This window comes from Electrophorus electricus, chromosome 13 (genome assembly GCF_013358815.1).
Source record: "Electrophorus electricus isolate fEleEle1 chromosome 13, fEleEle1.pri, whole genome shotgun sequence".
NCBI classification, from domain to species: Eukaryota; Metazoa; Chordata; class Actinopteri; order Gymnotiformes; family Gymnotidae; genus Electrophorus; species Electrophorus electricus.
This window is the reverse complement of record NC_049547.1, coordinates 17,966,429-17,986,916: the sequence shown is the minus strand read 5'-3', so window position 1 is coordinate 17,986,916 and position 20,488 is coordinate 17,966,429. Positions and strand designations below refer to the sequence as shown.

General features: G+C 44.5%; 1 protein-coding gene across 1 annotated transcript; it reads right to left on the bottom strand.

The window, feature by feature from the left end:
* Positions 1–495: 495 nt before the first annotated feature.
* ahctf1 (AT hook containing transcription factor 1) lies at positions 496–17,841 on the bottom strand. The gene is made up of 36 exons (XM_026999878.2): positions 17,641–17,841; positions 15,325–15,450; positions 14,886–15,139; positions 14,509–14,689; positions 14,122–14,329; positions 13,864–13,980; positions 13,664–13,748; positions 13,383–13,533; positions 13,161–13,293; positions 12,352–12,533; positions 12,122–12,183; positions 11,901–12,029; positions 11,678–11,768; positions 11,390–11,479; positions 11,171–11,311; positions 10,924–11,028; positions 10,742–10,835; positions 9,691–9,814; positions 9,550–9,606; positions 9,227–9,373; positions 8,646–8,836; positions 8,412–8,556; positions 7,949–8,080; positions 7,719–7,863; positions 7,336–7,486; positions 7,104–7,211; positions 6,868–7,021; positions 6,471–6,689; positions 5,286–6,360; positions 4,206–4,311; positions 4,023–4,123; positions 3,647–3,894; positions 1,585–3,547; positions 1,391–1,497; positions 1,155–1,219; positions 496–1,052 (listed from the first exon to the last, which is right to left on the bottom strand). The coding sequence occupies exons 2-36, from the start codon at positions 15,443–15,445 to the stop codon at positions 854–856; spliced, it is 7,581 nt and encodes a 2,526-aa protein (XP_026855679.2). The 5' UTR covers positions 15,446–15,450; positions 17,641–17,841; the 3' UTR covers positions 496–853.
* Between the last annotated feature and the right edge of the window lie 2,647 nt (positions 17,842–20,488).

Below are 20,488 nucleotides of genomic sequence, written 5' to 3'. Positions count from 1 at the left end.
TTCCCTCAGCTCTTTGAAGTATGAATAAATAATATACACCATCATGGCTCCAGATCACTTCCACAAAGCCTAGGTGTATAAAACTCGTATTTGCAATGCCCAAAAGCAGTGCTGCAAATTAGTATTTGGGCTACATATAGCAATGAGCTCAGCTTGAGCGTTATACCACATATACAGAACCGCTCAGTTTTGATGCACTCCTTTCTTAGCACGATAGATTCTGTATTATTTGTACCTCCGGGCAACATTACTGGAACTCGAGATATTACTTGAAAATTATTCTGTTGGACATGAAGAAACTAAGAACCATTAAAGTTCACTGGTAATTAATTAATCATTACACCAAAGCTTTCATGCATTCATCCAATTCCTATTAAACACTTGCTATGACTCACCCCATGTCACTATAAACAAAGAGGAACTACTTTTCCAAGTAGTCCAACAGATGAAACAAACCTCAAGCCCAGAGCATGCTTACAGAAATAAGCAACAAAATCACAAGTATCAAATTTTATTTAACATACCTAAAAGACTATTTACATTTGTGTGAACTGGTAGAAATGCACATTTAAAAACTAAGACATCTTTTTGGTTTTCAAGTCCCTCAGTGCTCCATACTGTAAACATAATTTATATAAAATTATTTCCATCTCCCAAATTATCTTTATTTTCCAAAACATTTTCTATTATTTGTTACCTTAATTAGAAAACAGCAGGCAGCAAAATATTGATAAAAGGAAAGGGGGGGGAAAAATATATGTATGGTATAGCCAAAAATCATGAAATCAGAGACTAGCAAACTCCTCTACTTGAGTCCAACCAAAGAGATTAGAAATTATATGGACGGTCCATGTCAGAGCTTCTTCCTTCGTGTAACTGGTCTGGGGAAAATGCCCTCCATCACACGTTTGCGCCTGAGGTTCATCTTAAGGGTGGGCACGTCCTTCTCCTCTTCCCTCTTTAGAGTCCTTGTGACTGCCTCAGCAGGACTGGCCAATGGGGACAGGAGATCAATCTCTATGGGTGGTGCAGGTTTAGACGATACTTTTGTCCTGTTAGACATGAAGTAGTACATAATAACTTTCACATGTACAACATTCAGTAAATTATTTGCCTAAAAACAGGAAATGGGTGGAACAATAAGGAACGCTTACCGGGTGGCTCTCTTTCTCATTTTGATCTTTTCAACTTCTGTTGCAACATCTGGTGGAATCTTGTCCTTTAAAACAAATGGACAGAAGTGGAAAGTAGCATGTAAGAGGAACTAGAATGTAAAAGGGGCACTTCAAGATTTACATGTGCTTACACTTGCATGAAAGTAAAAATAATTAAAAGTTGCTATACAGAAACTGCACAGACTGGTGTTGTAAAACTTCACTTGGCTCTTTACCTCCACGCGGTCAGTAACAGAAGCTGCATGTCTTGTTCGTGTGACAGGTGGTGATAATGCATCCAAAACAGCACTGTCCACCTTAACAGTAGATTCCTTTTTCCTTCCTGCATGATGAACAAATGACCAATCCTTGATTAAAAAGTATCCAAACAATAGCATTAAAACACCACACCCACACACACACACCCTACCTTTTGTTCTTTGCAGACTGGATGAAAAAACTAAGGAGTCCCCATCAAGGGAGATGTCAGGTTTGTGCACCTTGCTCGCCCGTGTTCGTCTAACAGATGCAGTTGACCTCTTCATGGTCCCCTGAATTTCAGTAGATTCCAGCTCCTGTGACCCCTCAACACCTACATTCTGACTGTTACTTTCTGCAGAGGATACTGCAGATTTGGTAGTTCTCCTCTTGGCACGGGCTATTTCTGTAACAGCAGCAATGCTTTCTTTTTTGGCTCCCTCATGTTTCAGCCTCTCCATCAAGGCATTAGCCAATGGATTCACAGACTCTGTGTGCAGAGGTGTGCCCAAAACGGGTGTCGGTTCTCTCTCAGGCTCCTTCTCATGGTTCCAGAGCTGGCTCCGGGTGAGTCGTCTTGAAACATTCTGTAGCTGAGCATCGTCAACCACCAAGGTGATGTTAGCTTTTTCCACTGTGCTACCTCTGGTCTTCCTCTTGTTCCTTGTTGGGGTAGCTACAGGTGGCTGCAGAACAACTGTGCCCTCCACTGCTTCCTGCTGGAAACTTTCAAGTGCCAAGCTAAACCCTCTGCGAGACTTGCGTGTCACCCTGCTGGGACTTGGAGGAGGTCCAGCTAGTGGCACTGCATCTCCATCCACAGGAGCCTCAGAATCTGGAGAGTTAGAGACCCTGGGCTTTTTCCTTGCACTCTGTCTGGTCTGTGGCATAATCATATCATTGATGAGCAATGCCTCCACTGGCTGGACTTCACCGGCCACATTTGTGGTCCTGGATCTGAGAGAGCTCTTCCTTCGAGTGGCTTTCTGTGGAGTCCTGCGTGCTGAAGCTGAGGGCTTGGAGGCTTTGGTTGAGAGGATCTCCTCCTCATTTTGCAATTCAAGATCAACCTTTCGGGCACTTCTCCTGGGGGTAACAGGGACTTGAGAGTCCTGCAGCTGCATCCTGCTCCTTGTGACACGTCTTGGTGTAGAAGGAACCATGGAATCTACCAGCTCTGTTTGTTTGACCTTGGCGACAGTTTCTTCCTTATTTGTTTCAGCGTTTGACAACGCATCTTTTGAGGGGGACTCACAAGCCTTTGAGGTTTTAAAAGATTTAAATTCTGCATCCCAGGATGCTGAACTTTGAACTGTACTAGCAGCAGACACTAGGTCTTCAGCCACAAAAACCACATCTTTATTTGCTTTGGGAAGGTCACCATCTTCAAGCTTAACCTCTCTGTGAGGCATGGGGCTTTTGTAAAGAGTCTCTCCTGCCGCTTTTCTTTCGTCAACCACTTCCTTGTGAGACAAAGGCGCTGAAGAGTCTGCCTCCTCACGTCTGTCGTCCAGATGCACACAGGGCACCCTTTCAACAGGAGGCTCAAATGCGGTCGTGTGCAGTTGATCCACTTTCATCTGCTCAGGCTGTCTCTCCTCAGGATGAGGGCCCTTAGCTGGTTTGTCAGCATTGGCAGCACATGGTACACCCAAAGACACATCCTCAAACTTTGCTGATGGTAATTCCTCCATCAGCTGGTCATCAGGAACTTGTCCCACAGGCTCTAAGGAGGGTACATCTGTTTTAGCCACTGGTGGGCTTTCCACATCTTCAGGCTGTTTAGTGTTCTGGTGAATTAAAGGGTGTTCAGGGTTCGGTTCTGAAGCAACTGGTTCTTCTTCTTCTTCATCATCATCACCACCACCACCACCACCATCTGCATCCAGCATGAGAGAGAAGGTATTGCAGCTACCAGGCAGTGCTTCCTCTAGCTTGCCCCCAAGAGCCTGCAATGCTCCTCCAGCCAGAAGCTCTTGATGGTCACCAGCTAGCTCAAGAGGAACAAGCAGTGTGGTGGAGGGCTTAAGTTCAGTGTAGCACACAGGCCCATCTGCTTCTTCACCCAGGTTTGCAGGTTCCAATCCCACCACTACTACCTCTCCCTCCTCCTCTTCCACAACACCATCCATCACCTGCAGGGTCAGAAAACTAATAGGATGAAGTAATAGTAGGCAGCCAAAGACAAATAACTCAAACCACCACATGGAGGACCACTAGGGTAAATGACTGACCTTTAGCTGTGTATGAGGGGCGACCAGGGACAGCACAGCTGCACTCTGCTCTTGGAGGTACTGCTCGTCATGTGGCAGATCTTGGAGATAAAGGACAGGTGTAGGTGGGAGCTGCTGCCGGCTGTTACCTTCGACTTCCTCTATAATCTCCACTTCACTACCAGAGTCTTCCTCCTCTTCATTTTCCTCTGCACCAGACTCATCAGACTCAGAACTGGAGAGCTCTTCACTGTTTAGGCTGACTACAGCTATGTGGGAACATGGAGAGAGTTTCAGTTTTCTTCTTTTGCCTTCTCAAAGGAAATTTCCAATAAAATGGAACAAAACCAAATAGTTTCTGCAACACAGTTTGAAGATTTCTGAGTGAACTGCTCACAGTGAGACTCTGAGGTCGCAGCTTCCGAGGAGGTGACTGATGTGTGCGTGTCCGGAGCAGGTGCATCCACAGCCACTGGCTCGGACTCACAAACTGAATTCCTGGGGGAATGAGGATGTGAGTTGATATGCATCTCCATCGGAACAACAGGCAAAACCAAGATGACACGATCATTTATTTTACCTGTTAAAGGAGGCCCAGATTTCTGATTGCTCTTTAATGCCAGAACGGGTAAGTGGTGGGGACAGATCATTATCAAATAAATGGCGCTCCACAAAGTCATCCAGATCTGCAAGTAAAGATTCTCATTAGTGAATAGCTGCATTCCATTCCAGAGGGTCCTTAAGAAATGCCTATGTATTCCCTAAACACTAATCACATTTAGGTAGGTCAAGGTTACTGCTGTTGAAGGAATTTAATCTGAATGTCCTGCAATGTCATCATGCAGAAGACACTATAGACATCACATTTATTTGATTCTCTTGACACCTGGGCAGTTAGCTATATTATCAAACAAAGGAACTAACAATATACTGAATTGCATCTACCTAATGTCCACCCTATATTTTGCATGTAGAATAAATATTTGGCTTGTTACAGCCAATATTTACCTCAGAATATATAACTTTAGATAAGGTAAAAGTTAAGATCGTTTTATAGCTGACTTTTCAGAAAATAAAAAATTAAATAGCATTCATGCATAAGCAAACATGGACACATTCGTGTTTTTGTTGCTTCAGCTGGCCAGAAGACCTTGACAAAACACGCACTTATCGATGTGTAAACCTTTGTGCCAGCGTAAATCATAAATCGTCATTTACAACTCCCTGTACAGTCTGAAGTCCCCTTAAGCAGAATGTTTTCACTTCCTCGCATTTGGAATTTCCCTTAAAATTAATTTTAAGGGAAAGGGCTACATTCCTTGTGTAGTTCACAACTAGGAATACCAGAATGCACTTTATAATTCCGTATCTACAAGTAAATCGCACTTCCTCCAGGGTTTTTGAATAGCTAAAAGAAAAAGTTTCCTTTCCTCAGTAATTTCAATAGATAAAACAGAAACTAATTCTTCAAAGAGACTGAACCTGTAATATTTCATAAAACCTCAGTGACCCTTATAAAAACAACAAAAAATAAATAAATGTCCCCCCAAAAAACAAACAAACAAAACAAACCCCCCCCCCCCCACACACACACACACACACACACACACACCACACCCATAAGTGGTTCCCCCATGTCTCAGGTGTAAACAATCCTCACCTGATGTCTCCAGTTCATGCTTTAGCTCCTCAGAAGTCTGTGGTGTCTCTGCAATGTCATGGTGGGTGCCATCATCTCTAGGTTCATGGTTGCCCAAGTCTGTGGCAGGAGACTCACTGATTGGTTCTTCAGGCATGATTGTGGGTTCCCTGTTTGGTTCCTGTGATGTGGATTTCAACTCTTTGGGTGCCCGTTCTGGAGAGCTCTCATTCCTGATGGAGGCTTCAGTGACAGCTTGTGCTGGTGCAGGATTAGGCTCCTCTGACGGTTCAGCGATTGGCTCCTTAGCGATTGATTCTAGTGCTGCTAGCTCTACTTCCTTAGCCAGTTCCAGTTTCTTTTTCTTTGCCTGGTCATGAGTTGATACTGCGATTACTTCAGGGTTATGATTTAGCACCACTGCTGCCACAGATGGAGAATCAGATTCCTCCACTTGAAGTAAGGGCACAAATTCTTCAGCCATATGCTGTTCATGGCCTTCTTCCAGAGTAATGTCCTTGTCTAGTTGTAATTCATCTTCATTTGTATGCATCTGCCTTTCAACCTCAGGGCTGTGTTCATGAGCCTTACCAGTGCATTCCTCCTCACTGTTCATTTTCTCATCTGCGATGGGTTCTTGCTCTTCTGCAGGGTGAGAAGCAGCAGGTAGTTCCTCTGTAGCACCATCAGCTGAGGGCTTGGCTGACTCTGCAGTGCGCGGCAGTCCAACAATCACTTCTGCATCCACACTGTTTTCCGCGGATAGCTCCAGCGCCTGTCTCACAAGGTCTCCAGGAGAAAGAGCATTGTGGAACTCAAGAGTTGTATCTGAATTAATGGAGCCTGCACTTGTTTCATGCCCCAGACTGTGCCTGTGAAGCAGTGTGGGCAAGATCTGTTTTGGCTCCTCTGCCAGGATCTCTCCAAGAAAGAAGCTACCCTGAGAGCCTGTCTTTTCTGGTTTCCCTTTCTCTTTTAAGGAAGGCATTAAAGTCAGACTGGGCTCTTCTCCGGCATGTTCGCTCCATGCCTTAAAGCCTCCCTCTGGTGGTCGGGGGGGCCTCTTTAGTGGTGTAATTTCACTACTTGCAGCAAGCTACAACAGAAACACAAAGTCACTCAACATACGGTACTTTCATAAGGAACTGGGTGTAGTCTTTCTAAAAATGCAGTACACCAACTTCCATGAAGTGCAGAGAGTTTTACCCCATTGCTCCAGTGGACAGAGCTCTTGTGCAGGTCCGGGGAACCAGTCTCCTCGATGAAGGTGATGCGGCTCTCCTTGGGGCGTAGTGGAGGCGTGACAGATCGACCAGGTGAGACAGAAGGTGTGGCCACAGGAGTGGGGCGGAGACTGCTCCTCAGGATGGACTGGGGGGTGAAGGAAGTGAATACTGGACCCGATGAAGCCAGCGCTCGGGCCCTCTATGTGGAGGAAGAGAGGACGAGGGGTCAATTACATAAATCAGCACATAGGGACATGGGCACTGCCAGTGGATTAGAGAGAACAGAAAAAAACTGGTGCCCAACAATTTGGAAACAAGCCATCTTTCAGCCAGTTTAATTAAGCATTGACAAAGGAAAGTGAGGCACAGGGTTGCACCTTGACTACTTGTGGCGTCTGCAGCAGACTGAGCTCAGGAGCCTTTGTAATACCCTTGGGGGAAGCCCATGCAGTGATGGGTCTATGTGAGGTCCCCTGTGTATGAATCTCTGGAGATGTTTGCAAAGAGGGCTGCACCACCAGATCAAGAAGCCTGAAATCAAGAAATAGATTTAATTTAGGAGAACAAAAGGTGTTTTGAATCTTAAGGAATGAAACCATGCAGTCAGATTTACCTCGACACCCTACTGGTTAACATGTTGATTGGTGTTCCGATAAAGGCCTCCGGTACGTGAAGGGTGGGAGGATGTGGACCACCCTCCGACAACTCCAGTTCTCTAGGGCTGAAAGAGTGGAGGGGTGGGGTGTAATTAAAGCAACCTCTCGGTATCAAAACCATGGAAATTCACCACTCTCACAATTCAAAGATGACAAAAACGAACACCCAACCACACAATCTGAAAACACCTTCTCAGAGAGGACGATTCAGATGGCGAGTCCTTGCCAACCCAAACTTCCTCAATCTTCGAGAGGACACTTTTGATAAAGGCCGCTCTGGTCAGAACAGTTTCAGTAGCAGATCGTTTAGCCACGGTCGATAAGGGCTGAGGCCTTGTGACTATAGTATGGCACAAAACAGGCAAAATGACAAAACTCTAGTAATTAGGACAATTATAGAAACAGGCAAACAATTACAGTAACAACAACAACAACAACAACAACAAGTAACCTTCACATTTACAGCATCTGACAAGCAGGCTTATCCTGCTTGGCTAGCAAAAGTACTTTGCCCTCTCCTTTATAAAAAAAAAAGTGATAACTGGTTCTATACACATGAAGATCAAGTGCACCTTCTCTGAGGATGGTGGTGTGGTGGTACGGCTTTGCCCGCTCGATGGCTAGCTTTCTCTGTGCTCTGGGCAGAACTTTCCCATACTGGCTCAGGATGGAGTTCCTGGTGTTCGATCTCTCCTTCATCTTAGGATCTCGATCAGCCTGAAGGACAAGATAGCTCAGTGCTCTTTCTGAACATTTCAGCTATTATGACTCAATGGTGCATTACAATGTGGTTTGGACTCACTGCCTGGTTCATTTTGAGGGTCTGGTTGATCTGGAGAGCAGGGACATAGTTGGCCTGCTGGAGATAGTGCACCATGAGGAGCTCTCTGTTCTGAAATCCTCCTGTGCCCTGCAAGAACCGCTCCAAGCACTCCTGCACACACACACAGAGTTTAAGTGTGTGCAGGCCTCCTTCTATAACACCAAAATATCTATTACTTCTTAAAGGGTCTAATCTCTCTCCAGGTTGCAAGCTGCAACCAAAATACCAGTACGTGTACACACACACACACACACGTACACACACACGTACACACACACGTACACACACACGTACACACACACGTACACACACACGTACACACACACGTACACACGTACACACACACACACACACACACGGCCTGTAACAGTTGTCCAGGCTGCGCTTCAGCAAGCGTGCGCACATGTGGCTTTAACAGCTGTCCATGCTATATTTCACACACCTGCTCCGAGGGGCCAAGCGGCAGTCTGAGCAGCTCCTTCATTAGGTCCAGATCCTGGCATGTCTCATAGAGAAACTGCATCAGTTCTTCCACATTCAGCTTATTAGCATGCTGCCTCAGCAGAGCCAAGCCCTCCACTATACACCTGTGGTGTAGGGTTTAAAGAGTGTTATAGAGGTGCTTTCCAGAGCAGAGGGAGAGTGTGTGTGTGTGTGTGTGTGTGTGTCTACACACCTGTTGTGGAGGAGCACGGAGAGGCAGAGCTTGGCTTGGTTGGTGGAGCTCATGGAAGGCTTCATCACATGCAGGTAACGCAGTGCTATGTTGTGCTTGCCTTGACACATCAATGCCTGCAGGACACGCCCATGTTGCCATGGCCACAGAGAGTGACTGGTGGTAGGGTGGAGCAAAAGCTCCAGAGAGCTCTGAGAGAGTGCGAGAGAATGCGATAAAGAGAGTGAGTGAGAGAGAATGCATGTTGTAGAAACGTATGGGCATGGTCTAAGTATTCTAATGAGTACACTCCTTAATCCAAGAGTCTGCGCCTGACTTCTCACTCACACACACGACTGCTAGTAACATAAAACGGAGGCTACAGTTAATAGGTTAGTTTTCTAGTTTGGCTTGCTATGATGCACTGATTGGAGTTTAAGCACAATTTGGATAAAGATTGTGTGGGAGGGATTACTGACACCAACAAGGGCATTACCCTTGGACTATTAGACTCGCATTAAATGGTCTATAAATACCTGCTACTGTTATTTTAGCTACACTTTATAAGAAACTGCGCATAAACAGTGGGGGCAGTCGCTTACCTCGTGGTCATGGTGATCTAGTAACCACAGGCCTTGTACAAGTTTCACCAAGCCAACAGGAATGGCGAAGGCGGTAGGGAAAGACTCCACAGATGCACCGCTCTTATTAGGAAAGGAGTACATGACGTCCAGCAGCAAATAAATAACCTGGCATGCGCAGTTAAGTATTAAAACTCACCACAAACACATTTTAAAAACAGATGTTTGACACAGTATTAAGAGTTTCCAATGCACATATAACATTACGCTCCTTTCCTGTACATGTTAAGTCTAAAGGACATCTAATCACAGCTTCTCCTGTCAGTGATGAAAACATAGGATACAATTGCATGTTTGGCAGATTCATCAACATTTTCCAGGAGATACAAGTCCAGCAAGGCCTGCAGAAAAACAGACACACCATCAAAGCTCTGGAAAATAAACTTTCAAAATAAATCAGAATGCACTGGGCATTGAAGTCTCACGTGAAGAGATGGGGGTGGGTACTGCCCCGTCCCACCCTCGTCCCTTTTCCAAAGGTCTGCAAGACGTTCCCCACACTGGGTCACCAGCCCGTCAATCATGAGACAGTCTGCACACCATTTCTCCCTAATGACAGCAAAGAACCATGTGAACCACTGTGAAACAGAACCTCAGATTATGAGTTCACCTAATCGATGGCATGGTAACTGTTTACAGCAGAACCCAAACGGGTGTGTTATTGCCAAAACCACCATGGCTGCGACTGAGTCGCAGGCATGAGCTGCAGTTGAGTATAAATTACATCCATGTTGTTACGCCCGATAGCACAAGACCTTGAGTGTTCTGTTACTTTCAACAAAATAAAGAAAAGCCCAAAATGCAGTTAAATGTTTTAATATTGCCAAATCCTTTCACCAAAAGTAGTCCCACAGTTTACATAGCACTACTAAATAACGTTAGTTTGTAATACAAAATAAAAATGAGGACAAGATAAAAGTGTTACTGCATTATTAGTGTTCATTTGTACACTTATAATCGTTGCGCAGACAAAAAAAGGGTGGCATCCATCATCCCCACTTGCTTATTGGTGGCCTCAGCGTGTTTAACTGTTCTGCTGTCACAAACTAATGGCAGATTTGAAATTTGATGTTTGTCTGCCATCACAGTCTCCTTTAGAGTCTGACCAAATGGGCTGCAGGTCAAATGCTATTTTATAAAAGTCATGCACTGTATTCATTTCCCATGTGTTCATTAGTATTTGCACCAAATATCCAAAGCGTTGGGTGCATAAAGCTAGCTGGCATCTAGTAACGCATCTGTATTGGTTTGAAAAACCTGTGCTGTTATATGACAATGCTTCTCACCTAATCAGATCGTGAGGTCAGAACTAAGTGTTGTATAAATAGCCACACAAAAGGACATTAATTGTTCATATAGCTTAGTGCATTGTTGTGATATACAAGCCCTCCCTCTGTTGCAAACCAGTTTCAGTATTTCGTGAACAATAACAGGTGTAACAGGCCACTGGCCACAATGGGAATTCTGACGACTTACTTTGCAAGTCTTTTCAGTTCTTCCCGTTGGCCTATGTAGTAATTTTTAATCACAGAAAAACTATAAAAGGGCCTCGATATTTGCAGGACATCATCTGTTTGGAAAAAGAAGTAAAAGGCTTCAGTAAACAAAACACCACGTGCATGTTAAATTTGGAAGCGAGAAACAGCACGTCTGCGTACCCGAGACCTCGGGGAGAAGTCCAGTGCGGCAGAACCACAGCACCACCTGAGCGTACTGGGAGATCAGACTGGACACCAGGCTTTTGTTCATCAGGTCCACCAAACCTAGGAATCAAGCAGCCAGTCATGCACACACCTTAAGGACACACGACTATGCACCCATGTAGTTTACAACCACAGCTTCAGAAATGAAAATGAACGTGTGTGTGGTATGTACTGAAGATGAAGGAGTGGCGGGCTACACTACCTCTTTGCGTGAGCTCCTGGGCCTCGTTGAGCATGCAGTGGAAGATGGTGCTGATGTTGCAGAGTAACCGCTGGCTATGCTGAAGCAGCTGCAGTGTCTGTGGGTCCGTGAAGTTGGAGGAGCTGTCAAACAGTGGTGCGCCTAGATACAGGAGAAGACCGTGAGCGAAAGGAGCAGAAGCATGCTTAGATTCAACTCCGAAAAAGCACCAGCACTCACAGATGCGATCAAGCTCCTCCTTGGTGCGCACCACCCTGTCCCAGGCCCACTCCAGGATGTAGCGCAGGTTCCCTGCAGAGCCGGGCAGCTCTGTGTGGGAGAAGGCAGCAGGAATGTAACAGGACAAAGTAGCAAGGGACAGGTCTTCTCCACACACAGATGATCCTTAAACACATTAAAGGATCTTCCTCTTCCTATGGAGCGCCAGCACTAACTCTAACAGAAGCAGAGATTAGACTCATACTAGATTAAATGTAAAGGCAGACGCTCCCCCACCCCCATCCTCACCGTCAGTGGTCCACTGCTTAATGCAGCCAGTGATCATTCCCAGAGAGCTCGTCTCCACTGCAGCCATCAGGATGGCGTCCAACTGTTCCTCCTATGTAGTGACAGAGTCACGAAAACACTGAGCACTTCGATCTCAAACACCATGTGACAGCTAGGCAAACCTCTACTGGTGCTAAACAGGGTTAGGCTACACCAGAAAGTAGGGGTGTGCGTGTGTGATGACCTGAGAAAGACTAGAGGGCTGCACGTCCGCTAAGCGCGAGGAGAGCAGGCCCGACATGAGACAACGCGAGTATCCGCTGGAGATGCCGTCGCTCAAGCTTGGCACGGACTTCTTCAAGTAGCCCAGAGTCTAATACCAGCGAGTCACAGGTTTTTAACTTGCCTTCCAAACATGCAGTTCACACTTTGATTTGAAAATTTTAAGAGCAAGCCCAGACTAACCTCTTTCTGATACCCAGCACAGGTTAAGTGCACAATTCCAGAGTTAAGCAGACAGCTTGCATCTAATGGAGAAAAGAAAAATAAAAGGTGTCTCACCGAAACCAATCAGTTGGATAGCTGCTGAAATATCTGGTTTTGACACAGTAGTATCAAATTGTAGTTCTGGCCTACAGTTATCGTGCAGTGATGCAGATGAGATGCAGACAGCTGAAAAGTGTGTGGAAACTTGCCAAAGTTGTAAGTGGTGGGGCTAAAGAACTGCTCTGGTGGAGGGCACGTGTAGGCCAGGCCTCTGCTCAGGCTACGGTCATGCACCACCACGTCCAGGAGGGGGCAGGGCGCCGTCATCTCCACCACAGAGTCCAGGGACCACACCGCCAGGTATGGACAGTTCCGTAGGGACTCGCCCGCCCTGTGCACAGCGTGATGGAAGAGACCACCACCATGAGATCACCACACCACGCTGCTCCATTTGTCATTTTGCAGACAATCTAACTCAGAGCCATTTACAAATGTGCTTTGTCATTTAAATCATAGAACGCATCCTAGCCAGTACAGTATGTTAAGAGTTCAAGACATCATTGAAATAGTGTTGAAATACAGGGATCAATGTTGATGCCTAGAAGTGAAAAACACATAAGCTCAGACAATGATAAGTGCGATAAACAATTCCCTTACAATAAGTACTAGAGTTTCAGTCACTTGACAAAGGTGCAGGATCAATGGTCATTTAAATATTCCACAAATAGATGGGTCTTCAGTCTGCATTTGAAGACTGCAAGGGACTCTGCTGTCCAGACAGCCAGAGGAAGTTTTTTCTACTGTTGCAGTACAAAGACCGCCAGCAGCAACATAAGACCACACTTCTACAGTACAGAGCTGCACTCATGGGTGGAACTTCACACTCATATGCTGCAACAGCTGAAACAACACTACAGCCAAACCACCATTGCGCAAAGTTGTCCAATGGTGTTAGGCAGATGCACACATTGTATGTTTCAGCAGAGGTACAGTCAATCTGGTTTGAAGATAGTCTCACCTCAGCGAGTCAGGCATTTGGGCATGGTACCATCGATTAATGTCGAAGATGCCGATGAAGGTAGAAGGCTGGCCTTGTCCGTAGGATTTAACTTGCCAACTGAATATTGACACACTTGTGTCAGGTGATGCCACTGATGATGGGTGGAAAAAACAGAAATATAAGTGCACCGCAAGGTTCTGTGGCATTAAACTTTTGCTGACTTGGGCATGGAGGGTAAACCTTCGCTCATGCTGTCCTCTCTGTCTGGGTGCTGGCGGTACTTCTCGATGGTCTGACAGCTCAGCAGGCGTGTGTTGGTGGCATGGGCTCGTAGTGGATATACGGTGCCGTTCAGATCCTGGCTATAGCGCTCCTCGCAATACTCCAGCCCCTGAAACATCATAAACATCACTACCACCATCCAGTAACTACAGCCACACCCATTACAAGCAATTACATTGCAAACTGTCCAGACAGTTCATATGATGTTTCTTTACAGTAGCGTTTTGTTAGTCATCTACCTCATACAGAATCTTTCCCGAAGCCAAACATTTCCTCTCTCCGAATGCCAGCTGCAGTAGATGAAGGCTGACTATGTCTCCTTCACTGCAAAAGACAAGAGCATTTTTAAATGAAGCACAGAAAGAAATACCCTGTGACTGCAGAGAAACACACATCAGCAGAAGCTCCATGCTTCTAGACAGTACAATGAGGGACTCACTGGTCTTGTGCAGACTGCACAGCCCACAGATAGCAGCAGTTTCTGGGGTCATTCTCTGGCTCCTGGAAGGTGAAGGCATATACAGGCACTCTTCCGCCCTCTAGCTGTGAGTGATATCTAACGAAATCAACAGATTAATAACAAAATGTCTGAGAAAGAAAGGTAAACACATAGGAGCAAGTGTCAACATCAACCAAAATGCCAAAAGAAAGGTCTGAGTAGCATGCTTCTCTTCTAAATGTCCAAAGCCTCACTTACTCTTTCTTGAGTGTTTTCATGTTCCAGAGCTGCAAATAGCCATCAGAAAAGCCCACAGCGAGATGGTTGGTTCGCGGGACGTACTGCAGACTGGTTGCTGCGGTGCCTGACGGACTACTGAGCTGGAGACACAGGTGCCGGCCCTGCTGCGTCACGCCCTCCCGCAGACGAGGGATCTCTGATGGAGACTTATTCACCACCTCAAGATCTGACAACACAATGGGAGGAGATAAACTCAAACGTCCCTAAACTACAGCTTTGAGGAACAGGAGTTCAGCCCTCGGAGAAAGAAAAATCTCAAGATGCGTTTGTCAAATATCATGTTGAGAAGAATCACAAAACACTGAGAAGTGCAGTAACGGTATGCTGGGAGCAGAGGGAGCTCACCTGAGGCCTCTAGCTCAGTCTGAGTGCAGGACAGATCATCCAGGCACAGATCCACCAACAGAACGTGGCCGATGTCCGTTACCACAGCAGCCACACCAAAGAACCAGCGCAAGCTCTGGTGCAGGTGCTGGGTGCTGGCGCTGGCTCCTCCGTAACTCACCAGAGGCTCAATGCCTGTGATCTGTGGAATGGGATTTTTAAACAGTTCACCTCAGTTTTTTTTGTTTTGTTTTGTTTTTGTTTTTTCACCACACAGCAGACATCCGGATGATACAGCGAATGTAAGGTTAATACATAGTTATATTTGGGATACAGGTGTGGATGAAAACCCACGACTGCATTAAGTGCTGCCCCTTTGTTAGCAACACATAACTCACTCTGCCTGGAATGACGACGGCCTTGACCACACGGGAGATTCCCAGGTCGTACAGACACAGCATGCTCCCCTCCTCTTCCTCCAGGCCCACGAGCAGACCGCAGCGTTTCAGCCAGCTGAAGTCCCGCACTGCCAGGACAGTAGGAGGATGCTCAGCCATCCCCGTGAAGCGATAGGCAGAGAGCCGCTCCCCCGTCACTGCGTGAACCACCTCCAGCTGGGGCCCGCAGGAGAGCCAGGCCAGCCCACCTCGGCCTGCTCGTGACACAGCACAACATGAGCGACAGAACACCAGCACACTTCACAACAGTCACGGAAACTGCAATGAAGCCCGACTAGCTGTAGGCACGTCCAGTTGTCCTCCTCTTTCAATTTTATTTGTGTGTGTGCGCACGTGTATGTGCGTGTATCTTTGTGCCAGAGGGAACTGAACCACTCACCAGTGGTGAATCTCCCATGCAGGACCGAGTCCAGCGTAACCTCATCCTCACCCAGAGCCTCAACTGTCACCTCAGGGAAGCGCAGCAAACTGCTAGTGACTTGAGCTACCAGGTCACGCATGCTCACTGGAGACACACACACACAAGCCCATAAGCATTAGCTACAATTTACAGTAATAAAATTAACAATTTCTCAGCTGCTTGGACTGTCAACAGAAAGCAACTGCGGCCGCAACATCCAACTGCAATTTGACGAAAGAAATCAGCAAGCAGATACTTGCACGTGACAGTTATACATGAGGCTGCATGATTCTGTACCCTTCAGATTCCAGATATTCTGTACATATAACAGGCTATGTGAATGGAGCTTATCCATCATTCACAGAACTCTCACCTGAGTTTGTTAATGGAGCATAAAGTAGTTTCTCCCATTTGTCAGAGAATGTTTGTCTGAACTTTCAACAAAACCACCATTTTGCAGAAGCCAAATCTGCAATTAGGATTAATAGGCAATACTGTGCTTATCCCTAATGGAAATTATTTTCTCTGTGTGTTAATCCAATTGGAGGGCCACTGGGAAAGGATAGCCCAACAGAGCTGCAAGAGCACAGAACACTGCAGCTGTCAGTGATGAGGTGCCAGTTAACACAGCAACAGCACGGGAATCTGCATTAGCCCATATTTCCAAGCCCCATGTGTTCTTTTATTCATTTCAAAACTAATACTATGAAAAAAAAAAGGAAAAAAAAAAGATTAATATTTGAAAAGTACTACTTAAAGCACAGCAAGAGTTATCTTTTACATGTTCTGTATAAATATGAATTAGTGCAAATCCATAAATGATTTAGGCTAGTCTGGATGTCAGAACTACATACTACTTGTGTCTACCACAATACAACCTTTTCGCTTGGTTAACATTTAATAGAACAGTTTTGGTATCATAGAACAACCATGTAACCCAACTAACAGACGTTAATGAAGAGTGAAATGCATATTCAAAAGAACGTCAAAGATGTGTAATAAAATTCTAACTACCATACTATAAACTTCCCAATAAATCAACAACACCTCAACCAGGGGCAATAGTGCCCCCCAGCACATGAACAGCCAGGCGGTTCAAACGCAGCCCAGAGAACTTAAAGTACTCGTGTAGGCCAATGTCTGCAGCTGTGCGGGAAAACAAGGTTCTACTAATTACTAGGTCAAGTAACCTGCAATGTTCCAACATGCTGTATTTTACATTCCCTATATTCTGCTAAATACATAATATAGCTAACTATCTAAATTTTATTTTTTACAAATGATTCCAGTTTAAGATATAACTGCAGTGTCACAAAACCACATGTTCGGGTTGCTTATATCGCGGGGGGGGGGGGGGGAAAGAAAGCCTTGGCACACCGCATGCGTGGCCTTATGTAAGGCCTTTAAGCTACAACAAATATCTTACAACGTCTGACCCTAGCTATAACGTTAGCACCAAATACGCGGACGACTTGTGCTAGATAGCGTTAGTGGTTTAATTTCAACGTATTTGAGAGCCATATCATTAGTTTCAAAGTACTGCCTACCTACATAAGATAGCCATGCTAACCCGAACAGGCTGTGTTAGCATATGCTAAAGCTAATGCTCAAAGTTAGCGGTACTGAGGTAATTATTCACCAAGCTAAGATAGCTATGCTAACCGAGCTATCTAGCTGGCTAGCGGACACAGGCTTTGTGAACTACACGCATATCTCCCATCTACCACATGAAAAACCTGGGGTAAACGACGTTAGACGATTAAAAGTCACTGCTCTTCAAAACTAACTACCCATCAAACAGGAGGTGAACGTGGCTGGTAAACACACAAATTAAGATCTGAAAGACAAATGTCATCACGCGTTTCTTCACAGAGACGAAGGGTTCAGCTATGCCATGGAACACGCAACGTTCAGGATGTCTAGGTTAACCTATGCCTTTATGTACAGCATCATGTTATTATAGTTATATAGAATTTCTACAGTAAAAAGAAACAGCTAACGGGAGTCCACAGCGTTGCGTGGTACTGCGAAAGCTGGCGTTAAGATAACAACCCATCAAAGCCAGCTAACCCACCACCTATCTAACGCCAAAAGCATGACATTGACACAGCGATGAAGCTACATTTCAATGACAGTGGAATTATTCGAAGCAAAAACAAGAAATGTGCGGGCACTTAAAACTACCACACGCACACTTTAATCTAGTCTTCCCTGTCGATAGATTAAGTGTTACAGGGCCAACGGTCGTTAGCTAACTTGTGCTATTACTGGACAGTTAGCGAGCCAAGTGTTTACCTGTACGGTGATCACAGTCGCGAATATATCAAATCCGTCGTAAACTGCACCTGTCTTTGCATAATCCTCTTTCACCTTTTTGTCCGTGACGAATAACTATGCAATAAATAGCCACTCCGTACACTCGGGTGTGATTAAGGTGGCTAGCTAACAAATTCCCCAACCGCCGACTACGACTTGAACACAGGCGCCATTTCTGTAGCGCTAAAGACAACTGCGCATTAATCGCCTTCACGAAATCCCGAAAATATACCGCGAGAATTGAATTGGCTAAAAATTATGCCAGGATATAAACCAGACGACAAAACTAACATCGTCTCTGCTTGAATACTTGGCCTTTGTGATAAATATTGCGTTATAAAATGTGTAGCCTTAACATTTATAATTCGTCTACAGAACAATAATTTTAATTTGATTAAACTTAGCTGGCGATATGTTCTGTTTATTTGTGATGTCCTTCTAAAACCACGTCTGCGTATCTAAGAAGAGTCTGTTGAATTTTATTTTGAATTAATTATTATAATTAATTCACATAATTATTATGACCACATCCCATCTTCCTGTTTATATATATATATATATATATATATATATATATATATATATATATATATATATATATATATATATGACATATATACTCTGACCTATTACTTTTTTGTTAAGTTGTTAAGATAACGAGAAGTCCTTTGGTGCTCACTTATTCATCTTTCAAATAAATTAATGGTTAATGGCTAACTTAAACACTTCAGAATTCTCCAGGAGAATTGTCCTGGTTTCGTAGTGAAGTACACAATATACTGTATATAACCCAATAGTTCCCTTTCACCCTTTGGCCATTGGATGGCAGTCTTCATCCTTCCCTTTGTGGCAGCTTCAGGAGCAATAACTTGTGTTTCACCAGCACAAACTTAATAAAAAACATCGATTCAACAGTGTAGCGTTCAGTTTCACTTTGTATTTTTAAATCACAAGTTTTTTTTGGTTTTTTTGGGTTTTTTTTAAATTCCGGTAATTATAATAATTGACCCCAATATAAACACATATGACACAATAATTATACCCTTGAAAAGTAGGCAAGAAGGCAAGAGCAGTCTCCCTCTCGCTCTTTCTCTCCTGCATTGCTTGGGCACATCTTTAAGAGAGTCCTTTCAGAGTGGGTTATGTAACTGCGTGTTTTCCTCCCCCACACCTCCAGCCCCTTCTCCATCACAGTGAGCTGTGCTTTGTCAGAATGAATAAATGCGGGCTCTTCTTATCCCTTGTGAGCTGCGCTAATACAGCAGTCACCACATGGGCAGGCCTTACACAACACTGTGAGAGGTGTGTAATTGTTTCATGCAGACCTTCGAAACAGCAACAACAAAAAAGTAGAGGAAATGTGAATAAATAGTCCAATATACAAACCACTGGAGGGGTTATGCCATTTCACTGCGAGTTATACTGTGTATGACTATGTATGTGATGAATAAACCAAACTTGAACTTGAACGTGTATTACACTTCGTGATACACTCGGTGATATCTAGCGCTCCTTTCACACTGGTTTCAAAGACAATGCCCTTTGCATTCAGAACATTTCAGAACAGAACAGGCAGTCTTTGAGAACTGATCAGACCTGACTGCTGGGGTTTCAGTAGGGATTATTGCAGCAAACTGCTGAGTAATGGTGTTTATCTTTTAGCACCTGGACACTCTCCTGCATGGTGTGCATCAAAGCCCCAATGTCACCCCACCTCCTTAAAGATAATGCCAACAGTCATACTAACAAACCTTTTGTTGATTGATGTCTGCAGTAGCAACACATACACATTGTTTCATGCAAATACACAGCCACACCATTTGTATTATTATTTTTGACCACCAGAAGGTTTTCTTATTATACCATCAGGTTCTGATGGTTCTGGTGTTTCTGGCCTTCCTTTTGCTTTTCGTAGTGCTTCATTGCCTCACTCTAAATTGTCCTGTGTGTGTATATATATAATGTGTGCATGTATGTCCAATGATGTTTGGTGCTCTGTCCTGGTTTAAGCTCCTCCCCTTTCCCTGCATCCAGTTGCAGTCCCCCAGGGGGCTGTGGTTTCTGATCGAGAGTACGCTGTGCGCAAATTGGCAGCCGTTTCTCATCCGGTGTGTGAGTGTAAATAAAAAAAAGGGAAAAAAGCAATATTTGTAAAGTGCCCTTGAGTTTGAGAAAGGTGCTATATAAATGCAACTACTACTACTAATAATAATTGCATCAAAAGCCTGATGTCAGGTGTGAGGGCTTCACACAGTGTTATTTCTGTATTTCCTCAAGTAAACAAGTCCTTAAAAAATATAAATGGTCTTCAATGAAAATCAGTGGAGTTAGTGATACCAAACATAGTTGTGGATGAATGCCCACAACTGCTATGTCCTGGTGTGAAGAGACAAAGCCAGAGAAAGTGTTAGTACATATTTTGTCAGCAAAATAGCAAGATGCAGCATTTTGGGGTGGCACTGTTTTCACATAAGTATTTTTCATAATATGAGTGTTCTTTTATATGGGAGATAAAAAGACAGTCTGAATATGTATCTCTGACAACACCGCTGTTTCAGACAGATCATATCACAGACATGAGGGTGTCTGAGAAAACACCACCCTATCAGACAGAAGAAATTATCGCAGATATGAGGGATTCATTTATCCTATTTTTTAATCAATTTATCCTATTGAAAAAGTTAGTTTTCTGTTTTAAGATAATGTTACAGAATTAGTCTAGAAATCACTCAACTTAAAAAAAAAACAGTATAATAAAACCAGTATAATTGTCTCAACACATTAAAGTAGTAATGTTACAGTAGCCTTTGTATGCATGTGCATGTGC

Coding starts and splice junctions, on each gene's coding strand:
- ahctf1 (XM_026999878.2), bottom strand. CDS start 15,445: ATGCGTGACCTGGTAGCTCAAGTCACTAGCAGTTTGCTGCGCTTCCCT. Junction 15,140..15,324: donor GCATGGGAGATTCACCACTG/GTGAGTGGTTCA, acceptor TGTCACGAGCAG/GCCGAGGTGGGCTGGCCTGG. Junction 3,895..4,022: donor TGCGACCTCAGAGTCTCACT/GTGAGCAGTTCA, acceptor GTTCCCACATAG/CTGTAGTCAGCCTAAACAGT.